At 38.7% G+C, this 21912-nt stretch overlaps 1 protein-coding gene across 1 annotated transcript in view; it reads left to right on the top strand.

Annotated features, from left to right (window-relative positions):
- Positions 1-627: 627 nt before the first annotated feature.
- Positions 628-21912, top strand: part of abhd17c (abhydrolase domain containing 17C, depalmitoylase) — a 51344-nt gene continuing 30059 nt past the window's right edge. The window contains exons 1-2 of the mRNA XM_030725197.1: positions 628-1483; positions 18684-18863. Of these exons, the coding sequence (XP_030581057.1) occupies positions 999-1483; positions 18684-18863 (665 nt within the window). The 5' untranslated portion in view covers positions 628-998. The remainder of the gene's footprint in view (positions 1484-18683; positions 18864-21912) is intronic.

Genomic DNA, 21912 nt, shown 5'->3' with positions numbered 1-21912 from the left:
TTTTTAGCCTGCCCTGTCTGACAGTTTTCACAATCCAAACATATTTGCTTTTACAAGAAGGGGGGCGGGGGGGGGGGGGGGCAAAAACAGAAGAAATAAGGGTACAGAGCTATGTAGAAACACACACACACACACACACCTATACACCTATCTATCTATCTATCTGACATATATATATATGTCATCGATCTATCTATGTATCTATCTATATATGTAGACATATATGTATAGACATATATATGTCATATATATGTCTATATATATGTCTCTATATATAGATAGATATATAGATAGATCGATAGATATAGATAGATGTGTGTGTGTGTGTGTGTGTGTGTGTGTTTATACATAGCTCTGTCCCCTTATTTCTTCTGTTTTTGCCCCTCCCTTCTTGTAAAAGCAAATATGTTTGGATTGTGAAAACTGTCAGACAGGGTAGGCTAAAAAAAGGGGAAAAAGAAATAAATTTCTAAGTTTTGTCAAAAAATATAATAGTTTTTTGTTCTCATAAATTAACGACTTTTTGACACAGAAGTGTTGTTGCAAAATAAATTGACATGCATACCAAAAAAAAAAAACTAACAAAAAAAACCCCCAAACAAAATAGGATATCCGGTTGTACCGGAAGACCGGCTTATATCCATTCAGAGAAATGGCTGCTTTCTCTTTCAGAATCTATTAACAACAAAGGTTGACGTACAGCAAGTAATGTTTTCAAAGGACGGAACTGTGTTATTGAGACTAACTGCGGCACAATTTAGTGTCGTAAAATAACATAAACGTAAATGTTGCGTCGTCATTTCTGTAAAGTCTGAGTCTTGTTGTGAGCCACCTGTATGCCGGCTAGCGCGTTAGCTGCAAAGCCAAGACATCGCTTAGCCTGTCTTCCAACCCTGTCATCTCCGGTAACACTGTGTTAATGGTACACTTTATCTCGAACCAGATTCTGTGTGTTTTATTTCAACTGAAGTTAGTAAATCGGGTAACCCCGCGCCTAAATGCCAGAACAAGGCCCCAGGATGAATGGGTTTTCTATCGGCGAGCTGTGTTGGCTGTTCTGCTGTCCACCATGTCCAAGTCGCATCGCGGCCAAACTAGCTTTCCTTCCACCGGAGCCCACATATTCCATGCACACCGACGCTAACGGGGGGACTAGCTTACATTTAACTGAACGAGCGGACTGGCAGTACTCCCAGCGAGAGCTCGATGCAGTGGAAGTGTTCACCACCAGAAGCAGCAGGGGTAACCGGGTTGCATGCATGTTCGTGCGCTGCGCGCCCAGCAGTCGCTACACGCTGCTTTTTTCCCACGGTAACGCCGTGGACCTGGGACAGATGTGCAGTTTTTATATCGGTCTCGGCTCCAGGATAAACTGCAACGTGTTCTCCTACGATTATTCAGGCTACGGAGTCAGCACCGGTAAGCCTTCCGAGAAGAACCTGTATGCGGACATTGAGGCGGCCTGGCAGATGCTGAGGAACAAGTGAGTATGACCCATGAGAGAGCTGTGGATCAAAACGTGCATGAAAGTGTGTGGTGAAATTATTTCCACCAGACAAATACTAGTAGAATAAAAAAATAAATAAAAGTGACCGATAAATTTCAGACACATACTGTAGCCTTTGCTGTGCAGTGGCTGGCTGGGGGAATGTGGCATTTTTCAGCTAGTGGCCGGTAAAAAATTTATTTCCTAATGTGCTAATAAAGTTACCTGCCCCCAGTACTACTGCTACACAGGGGTTAAAGTAGGTTTGGCAGGTGGTGGAACCCTAGAAATGGGACTCACCTGTTTTCTGACACGTGATCAAGTGAACTGTGGTTTTCTCATTGTGGATTCTATAAATAACATTACATGTTACACGGACAGACTTACTTTCATGGATGATTTTAAACCCCCAAAGAGTGTCATCACCAGGTAAAAAAATATATAAAAATATTTGGTTGCCATGTGTACCCCACTTCAGAATCAGATGCATTTTTAAATCACTGACAATAAAATATCCGAGCAGAATTTTAGTGAAATATTGGTTAGCGTGATAGTATCTGTGAGCTCATGCTTATTTTCCTTCCATAAGTTATGTTTGTTTATATTATGCAGGATTCATGGTCATGCATTTATCACTGAAGTTTAGATAACAATTTAATTTGGATAATTCTTCAAAAAAACTTTCCCAAATCAAGTCAAAGTCAGCTGTATTGCCAAATCTGCAACATGTACCGGACATACACAGGATCAAAATTCTGTTACTCTCAGACCCATGGTGCAACAATAAACAATAGGAGCTCACGGCTTTACTTGTGTTAAGTCAAGTCAAGTCACATTTATTTATATAGCACATTTAAAAAAACAAAGGTTGAACAAAGTGCTGCACATAGAGATAAATTAATTAACACAATCAGAAGTCACCAATCATCTAATAGGATGTTACATTGCAGCCAAATGCTAAGGAAAAGAGATGTGTCTTTAATAAGGATTTAAACGACTCTACCGTCTGGGCTGAGCGAATATGGAAATGAAGATTATTCCAAAGGCTTGGTGCTGCCACTGCAAACACTAGTTCACCTTTCAGTTTCAGCCTAGTTTTTGGTCTTCGTAAGAGTAGTTGATTAGATGACCTCAGAGCCCTTAGAGGCGTGTGTTCATGGAGTAGCTTGGACAGATACGAAGGTGCTAGTCCATTTAGAGCTTTAAAAGTGAGCAATAAAATCTTAAAATCTATTCTAAAATGGACAGGAAGCCAATGAAGGGATGGTAAAACTGGAGTAATATGTTCATGTTTTGTTATACCAGTTAAAAGATGAGCTGCTGCATTTTGGACCATTTGCAGGCGGCGCACTGATAACTGATCTATGCCATAGTACAACGAGTTACAGTAGTCCAGGCGTGAAGTGATGTAAAAGATATAGTGTTGTAAAACATATAGACATGACAAAGACATAGAAGAACATTGCGACTCACAGGACAAAAAAACACCATTTTCTTCAGGAGAGAAAGAAGTCGCAGCATGTGCACGTGCTGCCAGGTTGGTTGCAAAAATAAGTGTCTAGAACAAGACACGAGATCAAGGGAGACTGAGCAAAGCCCACTTGGAGTGGGTCTTGCCAAATCACGTGAGATCAGAAGCCGCCATTTTTATTTATCTGTTGTGTTGCATTGGGAGAAGTGTGTTTTGCATATATTGTCCAATAGTTTCCTGAATGTCTGCCAGAATGACCACCAATGGTCCTCAAATATGCTGTGCAAAAAACTGCAGCAATAACAGCAAGACTTTGACTGATCCCAGAACAGATCAAAAGTATAAATTCCATCGATTTCCTGAGAGAATTGAGTGATCAGTGCTGTGAGTTACTCCGTCAGTGTGAATAGTGAATCAGAATGGGTGCTTGCTGATTTCAGAAGTGTTTGTGAAACATTATTTAGATGCCATTTGCAGGGTTACTCTATCAGTTCAATATATTAGTTTATACTCAATACTCCCAATACTGCAATAGTGTGTGATTTCAACTCTTGATAGCTCTAGCATAAAACATACACAAAGAGGCTGATTTAGTCGCAATATTGTCACAGTTATTGATTTTCAGCAGATTAGACATGCGACCCTCAAGACACCTAACTGTGTACCAGCTAATGTTAGGATCAAGTGTCATAAAAGTCACACTTTCCCTCTGATAAAGAGTTTACTTTCTCACATCATATGAGAGTATATTCTCTGTGTCCAAGTTGTTGACATAATTAGTGCTTTAGGGGATTCTGGGGTACAAATGTAACATTTGCAAAATATTTGTCACATCCGTTTTTTATAACTGATTTATTGATGTGTGTCAATATTAGTAAAATGTTCAAATATAGTGCATTTTTATACACAAACAGTAGTAGAAGAAACATGTGGGCCAGCTGCCATGGGGTACAGAGGTTTATAAGTATATACAGTTTGTAATAAATATATATACAACCTCAGTGCAGATGGTTATCAATTGATTTATTCAGTTGTCAGTTTCAGATCATTGTTGAAAACTTTTTTTTTTCCTTTTTTAAATTTCCCCCAGGCTTCTCTTGATTCTTTTCAATTCTTTATAATTGACAAAAGGAAAAGAATATGTCTTGAATGAATCGTTTACTTAAGACTGGGTGCTCTCCTGTGTGTGGGGGCTTGTGCTATTTACAAACAATGGTGTTTTGACAGCTTTCAACAGACAAAAAACTTAGTGGGCACTAGTTCCAGTCAGAACTAGTGCCCATCATACTTGGAATGGCTCAGTCTCCCTTAATCTCTTGTTTCTGCCCAGAACTGTTGTTGCTAGACATGGTTAAAGACAGACTTTAGCAGAGGATACAGCTATGCAGCTATCTTAAAAAGTAGGGCTGCAACTAAAGATTATTTTGGCAGTCGAATAATCTGTCATTTTTGTTATCGATTAGTCAACGATTATTTCAATCTTAACTCACCTGTTCAAGCCTGCCCACCTGTTAACATCACCTTGTTCTCTTCTCACAATTAAAATAATGACCCATAAAAATAGGAGTTTAAAACTAATCAAATGTATTTTTAACATTAATGTGACCATCACAAAAAAATATCAAATTAAAAATGCTTGTTAAAGTAAATGCAATTTTTATTTTTAAATGAAAATATAATGCGCAAATAAATAAAAATGGCTTATGTTCAAAAGTTCAAACAAGGCTTCAAATTAAATCAAAAAGATTTTTCTATCCAAAACAGCTGAAACGTTTACAGATGATTCAGTTCATACAGAGGATTGCTATTCAGAACAAATGCTGATATTAATATGAGGAAAAAAATAGGAGCCAACGTAGCTGCTCCTATTGTCCTTCACTCGTTAGCTAACATAACTGAAATGGCGGCGCTTAGCAAACATCATCCATGAGAGTTTGTTTCCGACAGGTAAACTAACACAAACATTACTGTAAAAACATTAACAGGTATCTACGACGCACTAACGTACCCATCCGGAGCTGGAATGAGGAAAAAAACAACAATCTAAATGCCTCGGCTCCATGTGTTCACTACTTTATGCTTTAGTATACACTGCTGCTCGTGCGCATTGAGAGTGCCCATACTGTGCACTAGCATAGCTGCCTAAACAACACACCGAAAACTGGAAATGAGTGAACACTGCACCAGGGGAAGAAGTTCAGACATCACCAGCCTCACAGTCTATTGCCTTAATTCCTAGGTGGTTTGCAATTTGCAGACACCCCCCCCCCTTCCAGCCCCCCGTGACCGCGACTAGCTAAAGAGTGATAATAAAGAGGACGATGATTGATGGATGGATATGGATGTTAATATCCTTTAAGTTACAGTAGGTATGTTACAATCACTGTGTCATAACCTAGGATTGTTCTTGGAGCTCACCTGTTTGGAGCCTCAGATAATATTAGATTCAACTCATTGTCATTGTGCGCACAAGGCACACAATGAAATGATTCAGATCACTCATCCAGAGACGAGCATCTGCGGTCATGCAGCCAGAGACCGGCGCTACCGTTAGGCAATGTGGTTTAAGTGTCTTGCCCAAGGACACAATGCAGCGCAGGGACAGGGGCTCAAACCTGCAACCTTCCGGCTGCAAGGCGAGCACCTACCCACTGCGCCACTGCCACTTGATGTGCTGAAGCGGTTTTGCGAAATGCGGGTTTCTGATCAGATGAATGTGTGATTTATTTTCCTATAATGTAGGGGGACAGCCTCTTTTTATTTATTTATTTCAGTCCATCAAGTCTTCCATATTGAGCACTGAAATTTTTCAAATTACATTTGTTATCCCAGTACACTCTTGAAATAGAAATTTCAATTTCAATGTGTTTTTCCTGGTTAAATACAGGTTTAAACAAAAAAATAAAAAAAATAAGTTAATGTGTCAAAAACACTGATTTAAGTACACCACATTCTGGATTTTGCTAGATTTTTTTGTATAAGTATTAAGTGACAGCGTTCAAGTAGCAGTGTCAACATTCTTCTCAACTAACAGTTGTTATGAACACTTTTCCCAGATATAAAGCTGCTCATCCCAGTACCAAATACTGAATATGAGGTGAGCAATGTTCAGATTTCCCAACCCTGAACACCACACACCCTAAAAAAATATATAAAAATAAATCTATAGTGTTCCATATTTTTTTACCTCCAGACTCAAATTCACAAGATGTTTGTGACAATAATTGACACCTAACTTGAGATAAAGCAAGGTTAGCAGTGAGTAGAGTGACTGAGAGTAGTGAATACATAAATGACTAAGTTATTCATGGTTTGGACAATATCTACAGTTCAGCAAAATATACATTTAACTTAGTGGAACCCAAACTTCTCAGCTGATTATTGGAAGAAAGCCACAGCAGTTAATGTCAGGTTTATGGAGGATGCACCCAGGTACATTACCTGCAGGCACAATACAATGGCACCGCTATTAAATACTAAGTATTTGATGATTGTCACAAACATATTTATACTGGACAGCTATGCTTACCTTACAGGAAAACCCATCAATGCCTCCAAATATAACAATATTATAGCTTAAAGAAACAGCCTGCGGATGCAACCAACAGAGCAGTACATGCGCATGCAGTGGGTGTCGCTCACTGCCAAGTTTGTCTCCATGTGTTCAAAGGCCACACAGCTTTTGTCGCCTTCTTTCTCTCTCTCGCTCGTTTGTGCTTTCACAAAAATAGCGAAAAGCCCTTGTTCGGTGCTGCCATGACAGTGGCGGCGCCCAGGGGACGCTAGAGGGTGCTATAGCTCCCCCTGGTAAAGTCATAGCACCCTCGTAGCACCCCCAAGAAAATAGCATGTGTCTGTCTGTGGCCTCTTTCCCACCAACAGGGTTCCAGAGCCCGTGCCTTAATTTGAACCGTTAGGCGGATTTTCCACCGCCGAAGCACTCGATGCTCGGCTGAAAAACGGGTTCAATTCCGGCCCCGCAAACTAGCTGGTCTAGAACCAGGAACGCGTGAGAAGGGCGTGACTCTGCCATCTCAACATCAAGTTTTCTACCATATTACATGTGTATTACATGAGAAAAGCGAAGCGATTTTCACGGCTGTGAATTAGGTTGGGCTCTAAGGCTGAACTTGCTGCTTTATATCAGTTCACAGAAAAAAGGACACAGAGTGCGTACTTGTCGTCTTGCTCTAATCGCTGTCTGTGTTTACCTCTGTGCTGCACACAGATGCTGCAGTAGTTTGGTTTGGACCGTAAAATGTATTTGCAGCACAAGAAAGGAGAGCGTGTTCTCCCACATTTGTGCACTTCGGCTTCTGTGTCCAGATGAGGACCCGCCCACGCTCATACGTAAAGGAGCAGTTCACAGAAACACGGTGGAAACGCGGACCCATTCTTAAGCGTTTCGCCGGTTCATTGGGATCGGCACTGGCACTGGCACGCGAACCGGTTCCTCGGCGGTGGGAAAGTAGCATCAGTAAAATGCTAACCCCCCCAACCCCCCTTAGCACCTGCAGAAAAATATTTCTGGAGCCACCACTGCACTGTGATTGTTGTTGTTGTTCTTGGTTGTTGCCTCCAATGTTGGTAAAGTCTTATGATTACCACCGACTGCCCCCTACAGGTTAGAGAATGTACGGCAGATGTCTCATACAAAACCATCTACAAAACATTTGGAAAATTGTAATATAAATGTTTTAGACATTTGTGACGAACAGATCTGTTTATGTACGTAATTTCAGAATCAACAAGCCTTTAGGAACACTAGTTACTGTTAGCACTACATATAGTGAGTAGTGGAACGGTTATAAGTTTTTATTATTATAATTTTTAATAAAAGTCATTAGCAGTAACATACATGTGTAGTCTTTTACATTGTGTGTGTCAGGTATTGCACTGACACTGATAGTGAAGAAAAGTAAAAGAATAATTTGCTTACCAAAGTGATGGTGCTGGCCGCCATTGTTTATCTGTCTCCCTGCTGGGCGCCAGCCATGTACCACATGACTGAAGAAGCGTTGCGTGATTGCCTGGAAGTTGGTTAGACTTCACACGGCATCGATTGCTCTTCCCTGGGAGTGGCGGATGTTTCATGTGCATTTTTTGACAGAAAATTTTAGACACTGAACTTGGCCTATCGAATTTGAGTACTATTTGCATCGAATTTTTAAAAGGTGAATTTCTTATCCTGAAATTTTAATCATTGAAAAATAATATGAAAATGAGACAGTGAAATTTCAGAGACTTAATTTGACAGGCAAAAAATTCACATACTCTTTTTTGGCATAAAAAAATTCAGTGCTAGAAATTCAGTGGCATTTAAAATTCAGATCCTGATGGCACAAGTTTGCTTCCATAGACCTGCCACTTTTTAAAAGTAGAGCAACTCTGTTCATGCTCGGTCTTTTTGTGCATCGCTAGCTACATGCTGAAGATGTCATGTTAGAGGTGGTCATTTTGAAGTAGTAGTCAAATTGTGATATTTTCTAGCTTCCCATAAAGTAAAACCAAAAAGAGACTTCAAAATCAAAGCCATATGTCACAAAGACACTTTAATTACCATGAGCTGTAGATGTACATGACAAATACATTAAATAATATTATTCAATGTATTATAAAGTTAATTTTTCACCATTTCACCAAAGAACATTATTTTTATTCAAGATGCATTATGCATCTTGAATAAAAATAATGTTCTTTCCTTACATAATAAAAGACATGCACTTAAGAAAAGGTTAACTTGCTCTTTAAAAAGTGGGTTTTGACTTAAGCAGAGAGCTCTTTATTAACTAAAGTGCTTCCTCCTGTTTCTAGTCCTGTACAGACAAATAGCATTTTGTGCAAATAACAAAACATGTTAACAGATTGCATGAAATCAACAGAATTCCATTTCTTAGTTATTGTTATTTGTGCAAATCTCAAATAACAATAAAAATATAACAAGAACAACAAAATAACATGTACATCTGTACATCTTACTTTCATACGTGTCACTAAAATTATGGTTCTGAAGATTCTATTGATGTATAGCAGGGGTATTCAACTCCAGGCCTCGAGGGCCGGTGTCCTGCAGATTTTAGATGTGTCCCTGATCCAACACACCTGAATCAAATGGCTGAATTACCTCCTCAGTATGCAGTCAAGTTCTCCAGAGTCCTGCTAATGACTTCTATATTTGACTCGGGTGTGTTGAAGCAGAGACACATCTAAAACCTGCAGGACACCGGCTCTCGAGGCCTGGAGTTGAATACCCCTGATGTATAGTAAGTTGGAATATTCCTCAAAATGGTACCACAACATGTATAAATATACAGATATGGTCTGGCGGACTGGTTCTATAATACGTCATTATCCAAGCTTCCTCTCTGGCGTACACTGTAAAATAAATTATCTGTGAGGTATTTTGAGCTCATTTACTGGGCATACATGACATGTAAGGCTTATATTAACTTGTTAAAAAGGGCACATGATGACCCATTTTTGTTATTAAGTGTTATGCCAATTACAATCTTCCCGAACATGCTTTTGTCTAACAGCTAAAACCCCAAAGATCTTTTGTTTTACATTGGCATAAAGCAATAAATTGTTGCATTACTGTTTCTAAATTGGGAACAATGAACAACTTAAAATGATTAGAAGCAATTATTGTGATAATTAAATTACCCAAGGCAGCTAATCCATTTATCAGCATCCTTTTCAGGCCTAAAATTTGCATCTTGTCACTGCATGAAGCTGCTAAATTTTATATCTCTCGATACTTCTTAACTCTTATGATAGCGTTTCATATACTTAATGACAACACAAGCTGGACAGCAGTGATAATACAAACACAGAACTATAGTAGTAGATGAAAAAGAGCTTATTTTATATGTAGTTACTTTGCTGTTTATTATTATTACAAATTACACAATGTTTAGGCTTAATTTAATTTATTTAATTCATATACGGGGGACAAATAGTGGTTGTAGTTGTAATATGTAAAAAAAAACAAAACAAAAATAAACCCTCTTATCTCTTTGCGAAAACTTCAAATATCTTTGCCGTCTTGTTAAATACTCATCATCTTGCCCCTATTGGGTTGCATAGCTTCAATTTAATTAACTCAATAACATACTACAGATTAATGATTAGGGATGCAACTTTTTGCAGTTTCACAACAGATACCTTGGCTTCTGGCATCTGCTGATACCAAGCACCGACCTTACCAGTAATTATTAGGGATGTGTGCAACTAGTTGTCACTATTGTCACTAGTGGCAGATGTACTAGTAGGTTAGCCTAATTATTAAGATTTTAATTGATGCACAGTACCATAAGTGTTTGTCCTAAATGTTATGCATCCATCTTCCACCAGACGGAGCTGCAGCCTTGACATTTTTATAAAAAAATGCCTTAACTCTGTTAATCTTGGCCTGATATTAGATCTAATATTGCTAGTTATTCTTTTTTTTTTTTTTTTTAACAACACAAGTTTTACAACATAACCTGAAGCACACCTCCTGAGAAATACTGTCATTTCCTTGCATGCATTTCTGTCTGCTTCTCCCAACTTTGTACAAAGAAGCGAAAAAACTAGAGGGACAAATGTGTTTGCCCTTTTAAAAAACTGAACATCTCAAAGAGTAGGACCAAGGAGGGAAAATGTCCTAGCATTTTATGTTTGTGTTGAAGAAAATGGATGGATGGATGGATGGATGTTTGTATTGTATCGTTTTATTATCATTTTAGATTAAAATTTTTTTTTTTTTTTAGATATGTATCATGATTTGTAGAACAACAAGCATCTTAGTTTCTTAGTTTTAGACTGGTTAGTTATTCTGATTTTTTTTCCTGGTTTATTCGAATAAGAAATTAGAGACCACATCCTGTCATTACCGATATTAAATTAATTGAATGTATTCCGCACTGTGAGAAAGAAGCTAGAACTCCTTCTCCATGTGTCAATAAACAGCACTTTTGATATAAAACCAGTGCTTTTATGACCTTTGTAAATAAACTGTAACAAGTACATCAAAGAATACAGAGTTACTGAATTTATTTGTAAATTGGTAAATGACAATGGGACCAAAATGAAAACCTAGAGGAAAAAAAGTTATTCACCTCAATTATTTGCTCTACTCTTATTTCAGGATATTGCTGTCATTTATGTTCATACTAGTTTCTCCCTTTTATTCCGTCTTACTAGGAGTGAACTGACAACCCAACAAGTTGACAAAAAAACCAAACAAATAAAACACACACACAGTTTGTGGTTCATTCAAAACTACTGCAAATATTAGAAAAGCTGTTGGTTTAGCAGGCCTAAAAACCTCTGAACTCTGCTTCTTCTGTACTATGCTATCTCTCCCAATGCATTGCTGCTGATATGTAGTGTAGTAAACACAGAACAACATAGAAATGGAGTGGCCTTGTAGATCGACCTGCTCCAACTTTTAGAATAAAGATCAGACAAATACTGGATTCAAATGTGAAGTACATCCTTAATAATAGAAAATCAGTTCAACTGCTGTCACCTTACTGTTGAATTGTGTTATAGGATAAAGGCTGATCATTATGTTGTATATAATTCATCAAAATTTATATGAACATGTCTGAGATTAACATGTCCTTTTGACACATAGTCTTAATACCGCTAATCACGTCTAGCATTAAAATTAACCATTTATTATTCCCCAGCCTTTTTGGGAGCAGCCTTCTGAGCATAAAACTGTGTTAATTAATTAAAATTCCTTAGGGAACCTAAGCACTTGAGGAGGAGCTGTATGTTTATTCAATATCTTTTTAATCACATTTTGAGGAAAATCATTAAGTGTATGGGTCTTAATACTGGAATTTGATTTCAGTGCCCTTTTACTTGGCCTTGGGTACTCTGTTGTTTTGTGCAATGGTAAGACTTTGAAGATAGATTTGTTTTCAGAAAGATCAGTTTGCTTGGCATTCTGATAATTGCTAAGTGAGGTTATTGTAATTTTTCTTTTTCCTTGAAGTTACTTCACTGTACTTTAAAGATTCACTTCCTTGTGTTGCATTCACAGTGACGTCCCTAAAGTCATGCTTTTCCCTTGTGATCATTGTGTACTTGAAAACATTTAAAGAAATAAAGATAAAATAAAATAGTCATTGGTCACCTCCCTCACCATAGCTGATAACATGTTAACTAATGTTCACTTCCAAACTGTTGTACTGCAATAGAATTAAGATTGTTCTCCTGCAAATACCTTATGGGTTGTTTGTGAAAGCAGCTTTTGGCCTATAGTTACATAGTGACCTCTAGCAGTTGTTTGAGTAGGTGCAAAAATAGTTTTTTAGATGAGGTGAACCTAATCACTGGCAACCTAGATAACGAACCCTTCTAACCAAGAGAAAACCTCTTGGGCTGAAAATGGAAGCCAGCGTGGAAAAGCTTAGTCTAATTAGTGCTTTACATTGATTCCAAAAGCAAGCCATTTCCCACAGGCCAGGGGTCAACTACATTTGTCCAAGGGCTGGAATTTTTCCCAGCAGACAGTGTGAGGACCAGATGCTCTCGTAAAGCAGAATAAAATTAATATTGTATCCTAAGTAATATATTATCATTTAATATATCAAATTTCCTTTCAAATTTATACTATTTTTAATGATGTGATGTGCAAGTCTTACATTTACATGTTCTTCTCTGTTATGTGAAAGGTTTTTATGGAAACACCGCAATTGCAGTTGTTCTTGTTATAGATATAATGAACACGGGTACTCCGGTTTCCTCCCGCATTCCAAAGACATGCACTTAGTGGGGTTAGGTTCCTATCTCATTGTACATCCTGTATAATGACAATAAAAGGCATTCTGTTCTATTCTATTCTAGGTTAATTGGCTACTCTAGGTGTGAATGAGAGCGTGAATGTGAGTGTGAAAGGTTGTCTGTCTCTCTGTGTTGGCCCTGCGACAGGCTGGCGACCTATGACAGCTGGGATAGGCTTTCATATTTGAAGCTAAAATTTCACAACAATCTTATATACAAACTTTGGACCACAAAGTTCAATGATTTGAGATGGAATATGCCATGCATCAGTTATTTTGCTGCTATAATTGGCTGAACTGCATCTTTGTTATAGATGTTAATTACATTTGGAATTTTTTTTTTTGTTTTTTACCCAGCATTAGATAAAGTTAGTTCTGGGTGGAATGACCAAAAATGTACTTTTATTATTATTATTATTATTATTATTATTATTATTATTATTATTATTATTATCTATTTTTATTATTTGTAGTATTGTTTTGTATTGTACGGAAGCCGAGAGCGGCCATGGTACGTATAAACTTTTTTCTGATGGTTTTCTCGAGATAAAGAGTTATTTGTTATCTCGAGACAACGATTACCGTTTTCTTGTGATAACGAGATAAATAACTTGTTATCTCGAGAAAACGAACTTTGTTTTCTTGTGATAACGAGTTAATTTACCGATGGGGAATATGTACAACTCAACCTGTGAGACCTAGCTGATACTTTATTTTCAATATTGTTGCCTTGTTTTGTTTGTAAATTCTTCTTCTAATTAAAATTCTTATTTAAAAAAAAGTTAATTTATCGATGGTTTTCTCGAGATCACGAGATGATTATCTTTTCTTTAATGCTCATGATCAGTTTCTCAGTGTTTTTAAAACCTTTACAAGAACGGACTCGGACTGGTGTGACAGGCATTTTAAGAAAGGAATCAGGTTTAACACACACCAGGTTTAACACACACCAATCATCCCGTTACAAACAAAGTTCGTTTTCTCGAGATAACGAGTTATTTATCTCGTTATCACGAGAAAACGATTACCGTTTTCTCGAGATAACAACTTAAATAACCCGTTATCTCAAGAAAACCATCAGAAAAAGCTTATACATACCATGGCCGCTCTCGGCTTCCGTAGTATTGCATATTTGAGCCCTTTATGTAATGTTAGTATAACGTATAACGTTAGTAGTGCAGGAGTGCACAGAATATAAAAACATTTCTATAAGAATTACAGTAAGACCACACAAATAAAACAATAAATAGGCTGATTCATACAGTCCGTCCAACAAAAATTGCTCTTAAGTAAATATATGTTTATCACAAGGGTCTAGTGTTATGAGACAATAGGGTGTATGATTAGATTAATATTTGTTAGATTGCGACTTTTTTTTAAAAAAACAAAATCAGCATCTAGTTTTGTTTTGTTTTTTTAACTGTCAGTGTTTCCACAAGGGGAGCCTCAAGGTGCAGCTTTAAAACAGTCCATTTAACCTGTTTTTTCAAAGCTGGTAGATTGATTTATGCTGTTGTAAGGAAAAAAACACCCATTTGCCTTAAATAACGTCTATTTATTTGTGTTTTTTTTTTTGTCTATAGAAAATAAATAATCCTTATTATATAATTATATATTATGTAATCCTATGTAATTTATTAGAAATACAGTTGTAAAATGTTCTAAAGATCATTTATCATGTTCAACTTCTAACAGAAAAAAAAAATATTAAAATCAAAATTAAACTTTAACCTTTAACATTGATAGAAATGGTGATTTGCTTTATATTGTGTTATATATTCAATATCAGCTCTCTCTCCATCACAAAGCATGGCAGGTCTAATGTGGTCCATGGGCTGCCAAACATTAGTATCAGTGACTTAAAGCCAAAAAAATCAGGTCAGATTACACACACCCTGGACATTGTCTTTTTGGCACCCTCCTCTCTGGCAGGCTCAGGGTTATGAGGGCACGGACAGAAAGACTTAAACACAGCTTCTTCTACATAGTCGTAAACATTCTGCTGTTAACAAGAGCATGGACTTGACACTTTGTTTCTCACTGGACTTTGCGCTTCACACTCTACACCTTACCCACATCTACACTTTATGGACATTTATGCCTGGATTATCTTATTTTTTTTGTTATTCATATATATTTATATTTGTTTCTACTTTCTTCTTTCTATTTTTGCTTCTTGTTCTCATTCATATGCGGCTGTGAAAAGAAAGGGAGAGCTGTCAAACAGAATTGTGTTGCACGGAAATTTGCAGTAACAATAAGAATTCTTCTTAGGTTGATTATCTTGGGGTCATTACCCCAATGACAGTATAAGGGGACATACTGGTTTCGGATTTATGCTGTGAGAGTTTCATTTTCCAGAAATACCATATGTGAGGCAAAATGTTCCTTACTAAGCTACATACCAGAACATTCTGGAATTTTTGAGCCTCAATATGTTGGTACCTTTGCAGCATGCTTGATTTTTGGGAGGTTTTGGCATGTAAATGGACAAGGGCAGAAAGAAGGAAAATTATTTTCAGCATCAAGGAAACATTTTCCCCTGTGACATCAAACTGTTCACTTTGGCAGTAGGGATTTACAAGCACAAAACACATGTCATCTATTACCTTGATAACATGCCATCTGTTCAGTTGAAAAAGGTTTTTAGGAATTCATTAGGGGTTGTACATGTTAACATCATTTGGGAGTTATTTTGTTCTTGCAAGGTTGTGTGGAGAGGGAGTTTTCTGTTGTTGTTTTGGGAAAATGTCGGCACAAATAAATCTCTGCGAAAATTAGACGTCCTGTTTTTGGAGTTTCCAATGGTAGCAGAGGATGGTTACCAATTACAGAGTACCGCCAATGTTTGATGAGGCCAGGCCATACGAGTGCTGGAAAAATTAGGTTAACATTTGGAGACTTGTTACGGATTTGGATAAGAAGAAACAAGCACTCGCGGTGGCGCTGGGGCTCGAAGGGAGAGCCAGAGAGATTGCATTGGAAATACCCGCGGAGGATCTGAACAAAGATAATGGTATGGAAACCTTGTTTGTTAAATTGGATGCGGTATTTTTGAGAGAAGAAAAAGACCGAGCTTATGAAGCATACTCCCACTTTGACTCGATATCTAAAGACAGTACAATGTCCATGGCGGATTCATTATAGATTTTGAGCAACGTTACAATCGCATGAAGAAGTACAACATGGTGCTGCCCGACGCTGTGTTAGCGTTTAAACTCCTGGACGCGGCTTGTCTCGAGGAGAAAAGTAGGCAGCTTGCCCTGACGGCATGCGCGGATTTGACATTTGCCTCCATGAAGTCGGGATTGAAGCTAATTTTCGGGGGAAAAACTACTGGAGCAAGAAATGACACTGAAACTCAAGACGCTGTTTATTTTTCAGAGCAAAAATCACAGGGCAAATTCAGAAGGAGCAACGGCTCTACACAGGGCGGACAGCGGCAGCCTCAGCAGGGTACAAATCCCCTCGACAAATATGGTAAGCGAACAAAATGTGCCATTTCTCAGAGCACGTACCATTGGGCCAAAGACCGTCCGCATAGGAAGAATGAAGTAAAGCTGACACAAGATGCAAGTATGGAGGAGTGTAACATCACTCTGTTCACAAAGATAGAGATGGACTCTGAGATCTTCCTAACTGAATCACAGCTATTATTGATACTGCTTGCACACGTACTGTTTGTGGTGAAAAGTGGCTGGACAGTTACATGAAAGACCTAAGCCAAAGCCAAATTAACAAACTGCTGCAGACAGAAGCTCCTAGCTGCAGATCTTTTAGATTTGGAGATGGTCAGGTGGTACACTCTAACAGAAAAGTAAAACTTCCTGCCAAGATTGGGCAAACAAAGTGCCACATTGAAACTGAAGTGGTTTCAGCTGATATTCCCTTATTACTGAGCAAAAGGTCTCTAAAGATAGCAGAAACTGTTTTAGACATGAAGAATGACAGACATGAAGAGTTGTCATGTTCAAACAACAGGTTCCACTTGAGCTCACTAGTTTGGGACACTATTGTGTGGATATTAGAGATGAAGATGCAAAAGTGGATGACAAAGAAAGTGAAGTCCTTACTGTCACAGCAGAGATGTCTACAAAAGAGAAGCGTAAAGTTCTCCTGAAACTCCACAAGCAGTTTAGCCACGCCTCCGCAGACCGGCTGCAGTGACTCATTCATAGCTCTGGAAATACTGACAGACTGTCCAGTCCTCTTGCAGGAGATTATTCGTGACTGTGAGATATGTCAGAGGTACAGCAGGGCAAAGCCCAAGCTTGCTGTTGGTTTGCCTCTGGCCTCAGAGTACAATGAAACGGTGGCAATGGATCTACACGAGTTGGAGGCTGGCGTATGGTACCTGCACATCATCGACCATTGTGAGGACCAAGAAACCCTCCGAGATCGTCAACTCCTTCATTCACTCGTGGATAAGTGTTCATGGTGTCCCCAAATGAATCTACACTGACAATGGTGGGGAATTCAACAATGAGGAAGTTAGAGACATGGCAGAAAAATTCAACATAGAGACAAAGACTACAGCAGGCTACAGTCCCTGGAGCAATGGACTGTTAGAGAGACACAACATGACACTGACTGACATGCTCCTGAAGGTGAAAAAGGAAAATGGGTGTGGTTGGCAAACTGCTCTAGACTGAGCTCTTATGACCAAAAACAGTATGGTCAATGTACATGGTTATAGTCCACATCAGCTTGTGTTTGGTCACAGTCCTAATCTACCTTCTGTTTTGGTTGATAAACCACCTGCTTTAGAGGATACTTTTATGAGCACTAGAGTAGGACAGCACCTAGCAGTATTACATGCGTCCAGAAGAGCTTTCACAGAGGTGGAATGCTCAAACAGAATAAGAAGAGCTTTGTGCAGGCAGCTAATACCTACAGATGAAAAGTATGAGACGGGAGACAAGGTGTATTATAAGAGAGCAGATAGTACAGAGTGGAAGGGCCCTGGTGTAGTTATTGGTCAGGACGGAATTGTGTTTTTTGTGAGACATGGTGGGATTCTTGTCCGAGTACATCAGTCCAGGCTGAACAAAATGAATACACAGGATGAGAATAAAACAGTCCTGCCCAGTGTTCCTGAAAAGGATGAAGTAAGTGAAAACATGGTTCACACTGAGGCGTCAGAGAGCTCAGATGATGAAATGAGTGTTAGTGGAGAACAACAAAATACTGGCAATACAGAAACAGAGGAGAGGGATGTCAGACAGACTAATGAGACACATACTGAAGAAGAGAGTAATACAACGAATACTCAGGGTCCTATAGAGGTCAAACTAAAAACAAGTCAGTTACATTTACTAACAGAGATGATGGTACCAGACACACGGCCAGAGTTTTAGGAGTTTTTTTTATGCCAGTCTTCACTTTTCCAGTTTCTACACTGAATGTTTGGAAGGGCCTTTTTATACTGGCCTGAGTTTGCATATGGGGCTTAGGTTTCTTTTGAAGGACCTTTCTCAATTATATGCTTTTCCACTAAACATTTCATGAGCTGAAACCCTTTGAATTAGCAAGCTTCAGATTTGTGGATCTTGGAGGAAAAGAACCATGATTTCTTTTAACGTAGGAGGTTTGTCTCCAGACTAGTTAACCAGCTTTCTAGCATTTTCTTTTTTTTTTTTTTTTTTTTTTTTTTTTTTTTTTTTGGGTGGGAGGTGGGGGTGGGTTATCTTTTCTCCTCCTGCAAATCCTAAAAAATAACCACGGTCAGCCAAGCAAAGGTATTAAAAGTTCTATATCTGATCATCATGACTGACTACATATTTAAATATGTTATATAAAAATGTATCGGATTGGCTAGATTAGCCATCATTAACAGCAGATCAGCCCCAAGATGAAAGCTACTAATGAGTCAAAGTGTCACTCATTGCTTTATGTGTTATAAGTAAAATCACACCATAAACAAATGTGGCTTTTCTGTGTCATTGTAAAGGTATGGTGTAACACCTGAGAATATCATCCTGTATGGTCAGAGCATCGGCACGGTGCCAACCATTGACCTGGCTGCTCGCTATGAATGCGCTGCTGTCATCTTACACTCACCATTGATGTCAGGTCTACGGGTGGCCTTCCCTGACACACGCAAGACTTACTGCTTCGATGCCTTTCCCAGGTATGTGTTAAACACACAACCACACACAAATAGATATCGCAACGTGGGCAACCAGCAATTCTATCATATAACAGGGTTTCCGCGGGGTAGTAAAAGGTAGTAAATTAAATGAGCTCAAATTAAGCCTATTAAAAGGTAGTAAAGGGGGTAACAAACAGAATTTGACTTGGTAGTAAATTATCACCCCTTCAATATATTCTTGACTTTTCTATTGATGCAGACTTTCTGTTTTAAGTTCATTTAACTATAATATCTGTATAGAAATATAACTACTCAGCAGGACCCGACCTGACCCTGATAGACTCGATTGGTTCCACTCTCCGATCTGCTGTGCGCATGTGCGGAGTCATTTTCCATCTTGTCATGGGAAAATGTAAGTTTTCACAACTTTGGCTCGATGACCCGGCATTCAAAAGCTCCTTTTCCACCGCCGGGGTGCCGGTGCCCATGCCGTTCCCAAAAGAACCGGTGAAACACTTAAGAACGGGCCCGCGTTTCCACTGCGCTTGTGAACCGCTCCTTTATGTATGAGTGTGGGCGGGTCCTCATCTGGACACGGAAGCCAAAGAGCACAAACGTGGGAGAACATGCTCCCCTTTCTTGTGCTGCAAATACGTTTTAAGGTCCAAAAAAACTAGCTGCAGCATCTGTGTGCAGCACAGAGGTAAACACAGACAGCAATTATGAGCAAGACGACAAGCCTTTTATCTGTGATATGAACTGTACAAAGCAGCAAGTTCAGCCTTAAGACCCAACCTAATTCAGTCGTGAAAATCGCTTCGCTTTTCTCATGTAATACACGTAATATGGTAGAAAACTTGATGTTGAGACGGCAAAGTCATGCCCTTCTGCCTCTTTCGTCACGTGTTCACGTGCTGCTATCAATCGAAAGTGCAGACTTCAAACTATGTACCAGTTTTTAAATTACATTGATAGGCCAAGTAAAACCAGACTTATGCCCAATAATTTTTGCCATGCTTTTTCCTGCATATTGTCCTCACCTTCGATGTGCGTTTTGTGCAGAAATAAATGGTGAAAATGTGAGTTTCGCTAACAGGAAGTGCTTGCTAATAAAAATAAAACAAAATAATTCCTGACAACCCCTTTCCTATTGGTGGAAAGATGCACATATCAACCATTCAGAAAATAATGTGGTAACACAATGCATTTGGCTGCATTTGGCTGCTGAGGAGCAGGTGAAAAAGTGGTAAAAGAGACATTACTGGCAAGTTTTGCCTGTTATGGGCCCCTCAGTCTTGTGGAGGACATAAACTGTTTTTTTGAGGTGGCATAAATAACTTGTGTGGCATCTTAATGAGTCCTGAATGCTCTGCAAGTAGTTGTACAGAAAAACACCTGAGGCCTTTCCTTGCATTTTAATGTGAATAGATCCCTGTATAATCCACTTTTCAGTATTGTAAAACAATTTCAAATGTCTCTATCATTGATCACAAACATAATAATTGATATTGTTTTGACCAGGGTTCTGTTCATAAACTAAAGGTAAAAGCCGGACTTCACTTCTGGGTGTGAAAATTCAAGGCAAATTCTGTGGTTGTAAAAGTAGAGTGAGTAGTCTAAAACTAAGAAACACTTTGATATCAAGTTATATTTGAGGAATGTTTATGGACAATGTCAAAAACTTTTTAGACAAAGTAATTTGAAACCATTAATCGCATTCTTCAGTGATGAATAATACTTTTAATGCACCTTAATTGTGTAGTACCGTGCATCATGCATTGTGAACATTGAACATTGGACTCCAAACAATGAAGAAAAAGAAAAAAATGAATAAATTGATGTTTATACAATATGGAAACGCGTTACTAGAGAAGGTGTATTATTCACGTGTTATTAAAATATGAAAAATAAACATCTGAAAACCTAATAATTTGTGACTGAAAAGTGAGGCGCATTGTGCCGTGCATTATGAATGATGCATGTTGCTCTACAATTCGTGACGCCTATCTTAAAATTTCAAATCTAAAATCATAAAACAAAACAATACAAATATCCATTCATTTTCTTCCACTTTTACGAGGCTAGACTGTTGGGGCTACAGCCTAAGCAGAGAAACCTAAACCTCCGTCTACCCAGCTGCCTCCTCCAGGTGGCACACCAAAGTTTCCAGGCCAGCCCAGATATAATCCCTCCAGTGTCACCTGGGTCTGGGTCAACCACCTCAACTAGCTCATTTTGATGTGGAGTAGCAGCAGCTCTACTCTGAGTGCCTCTCAAATGACTGCACTCATCACCTTGTCTCCAAGGGACAGCCCCATCCACCCTTTGGAGAAAGCTAATTTCCGTCACTTCTCGTTTCATTCAATCTCAATCTTCACCTTAAAAATAACTAACAAAAGCACATCCCTTTTACATACCAAATTAATTTTGACTTGTAAATTATGGGTCATTAATTTTAATAATTAAGATAAAAAATGCTTGGGACTCTGGTTCCCACACAGTTTTAAGAATTTTGTACACCCTTATCTCCTCAAAAAATGTAAACCCACTGAGGCCATATGGTGTGAATTATGAGCGTGTGAGATGTCAAAGTGTGAAGGTGCTTTATAAGGTGATGGAAGGAAGGTAGATACTAATTGAGATGTGGCATCAAAAGTTCTTTGTTCAATAATCCAATCAAGGATAAAGTGACAACATGTTAGATGACAAACTATTTTTATTAGGGCCCGAGCACGAACTGTGCGAAGGCCCTATTGTTTTTGCTCTGTTTAGTATTTTATTTTTAGGCCCGAGCCGACGAAGTCTCGGCGAGGAGCCTATTGGATTCACTATGCCACATACCCCAAAATGCGTTAAAATCCCCACGGTCGCATGGGACGCGGTCGCCAGTGACCCCTGACCTCATAGGGACGTGGGTCAGGTCGAGACGTTTCCGAAAAGGTATGCGTCGGGGTGACTGGGAAAACGCCTAATTGTTTTTGCTCGAATTCTCCATTATTCTTTATTATTAGGCCCGAGCCGACGAAGTCTCGGCGAGGAGCCTATTGGATTCACTATGCCACATACCCCAAAATGCGTTAAAATCCCC

This window comes from Archocentrus centrarchus, unplaced genomic scaffold (assembly GCF_007364275.1).
Source record: "Archocentrus centrarchus isolate MPI-CPG fArcCen1 unplaced genomic scaffold, fArcCen1 scaffold_48_ctg1, whole genome shotgun sequence".
Lineage (NCBI taxonomy): Eukaryota > Metazoa > Chordata > Actinopteri > Cichliformes > Cichlidae > Archocentrus > Archocentrus centrarchus.
This window is presented reverse-complemented; position numbering and strand designations above follow the sequence as displayed.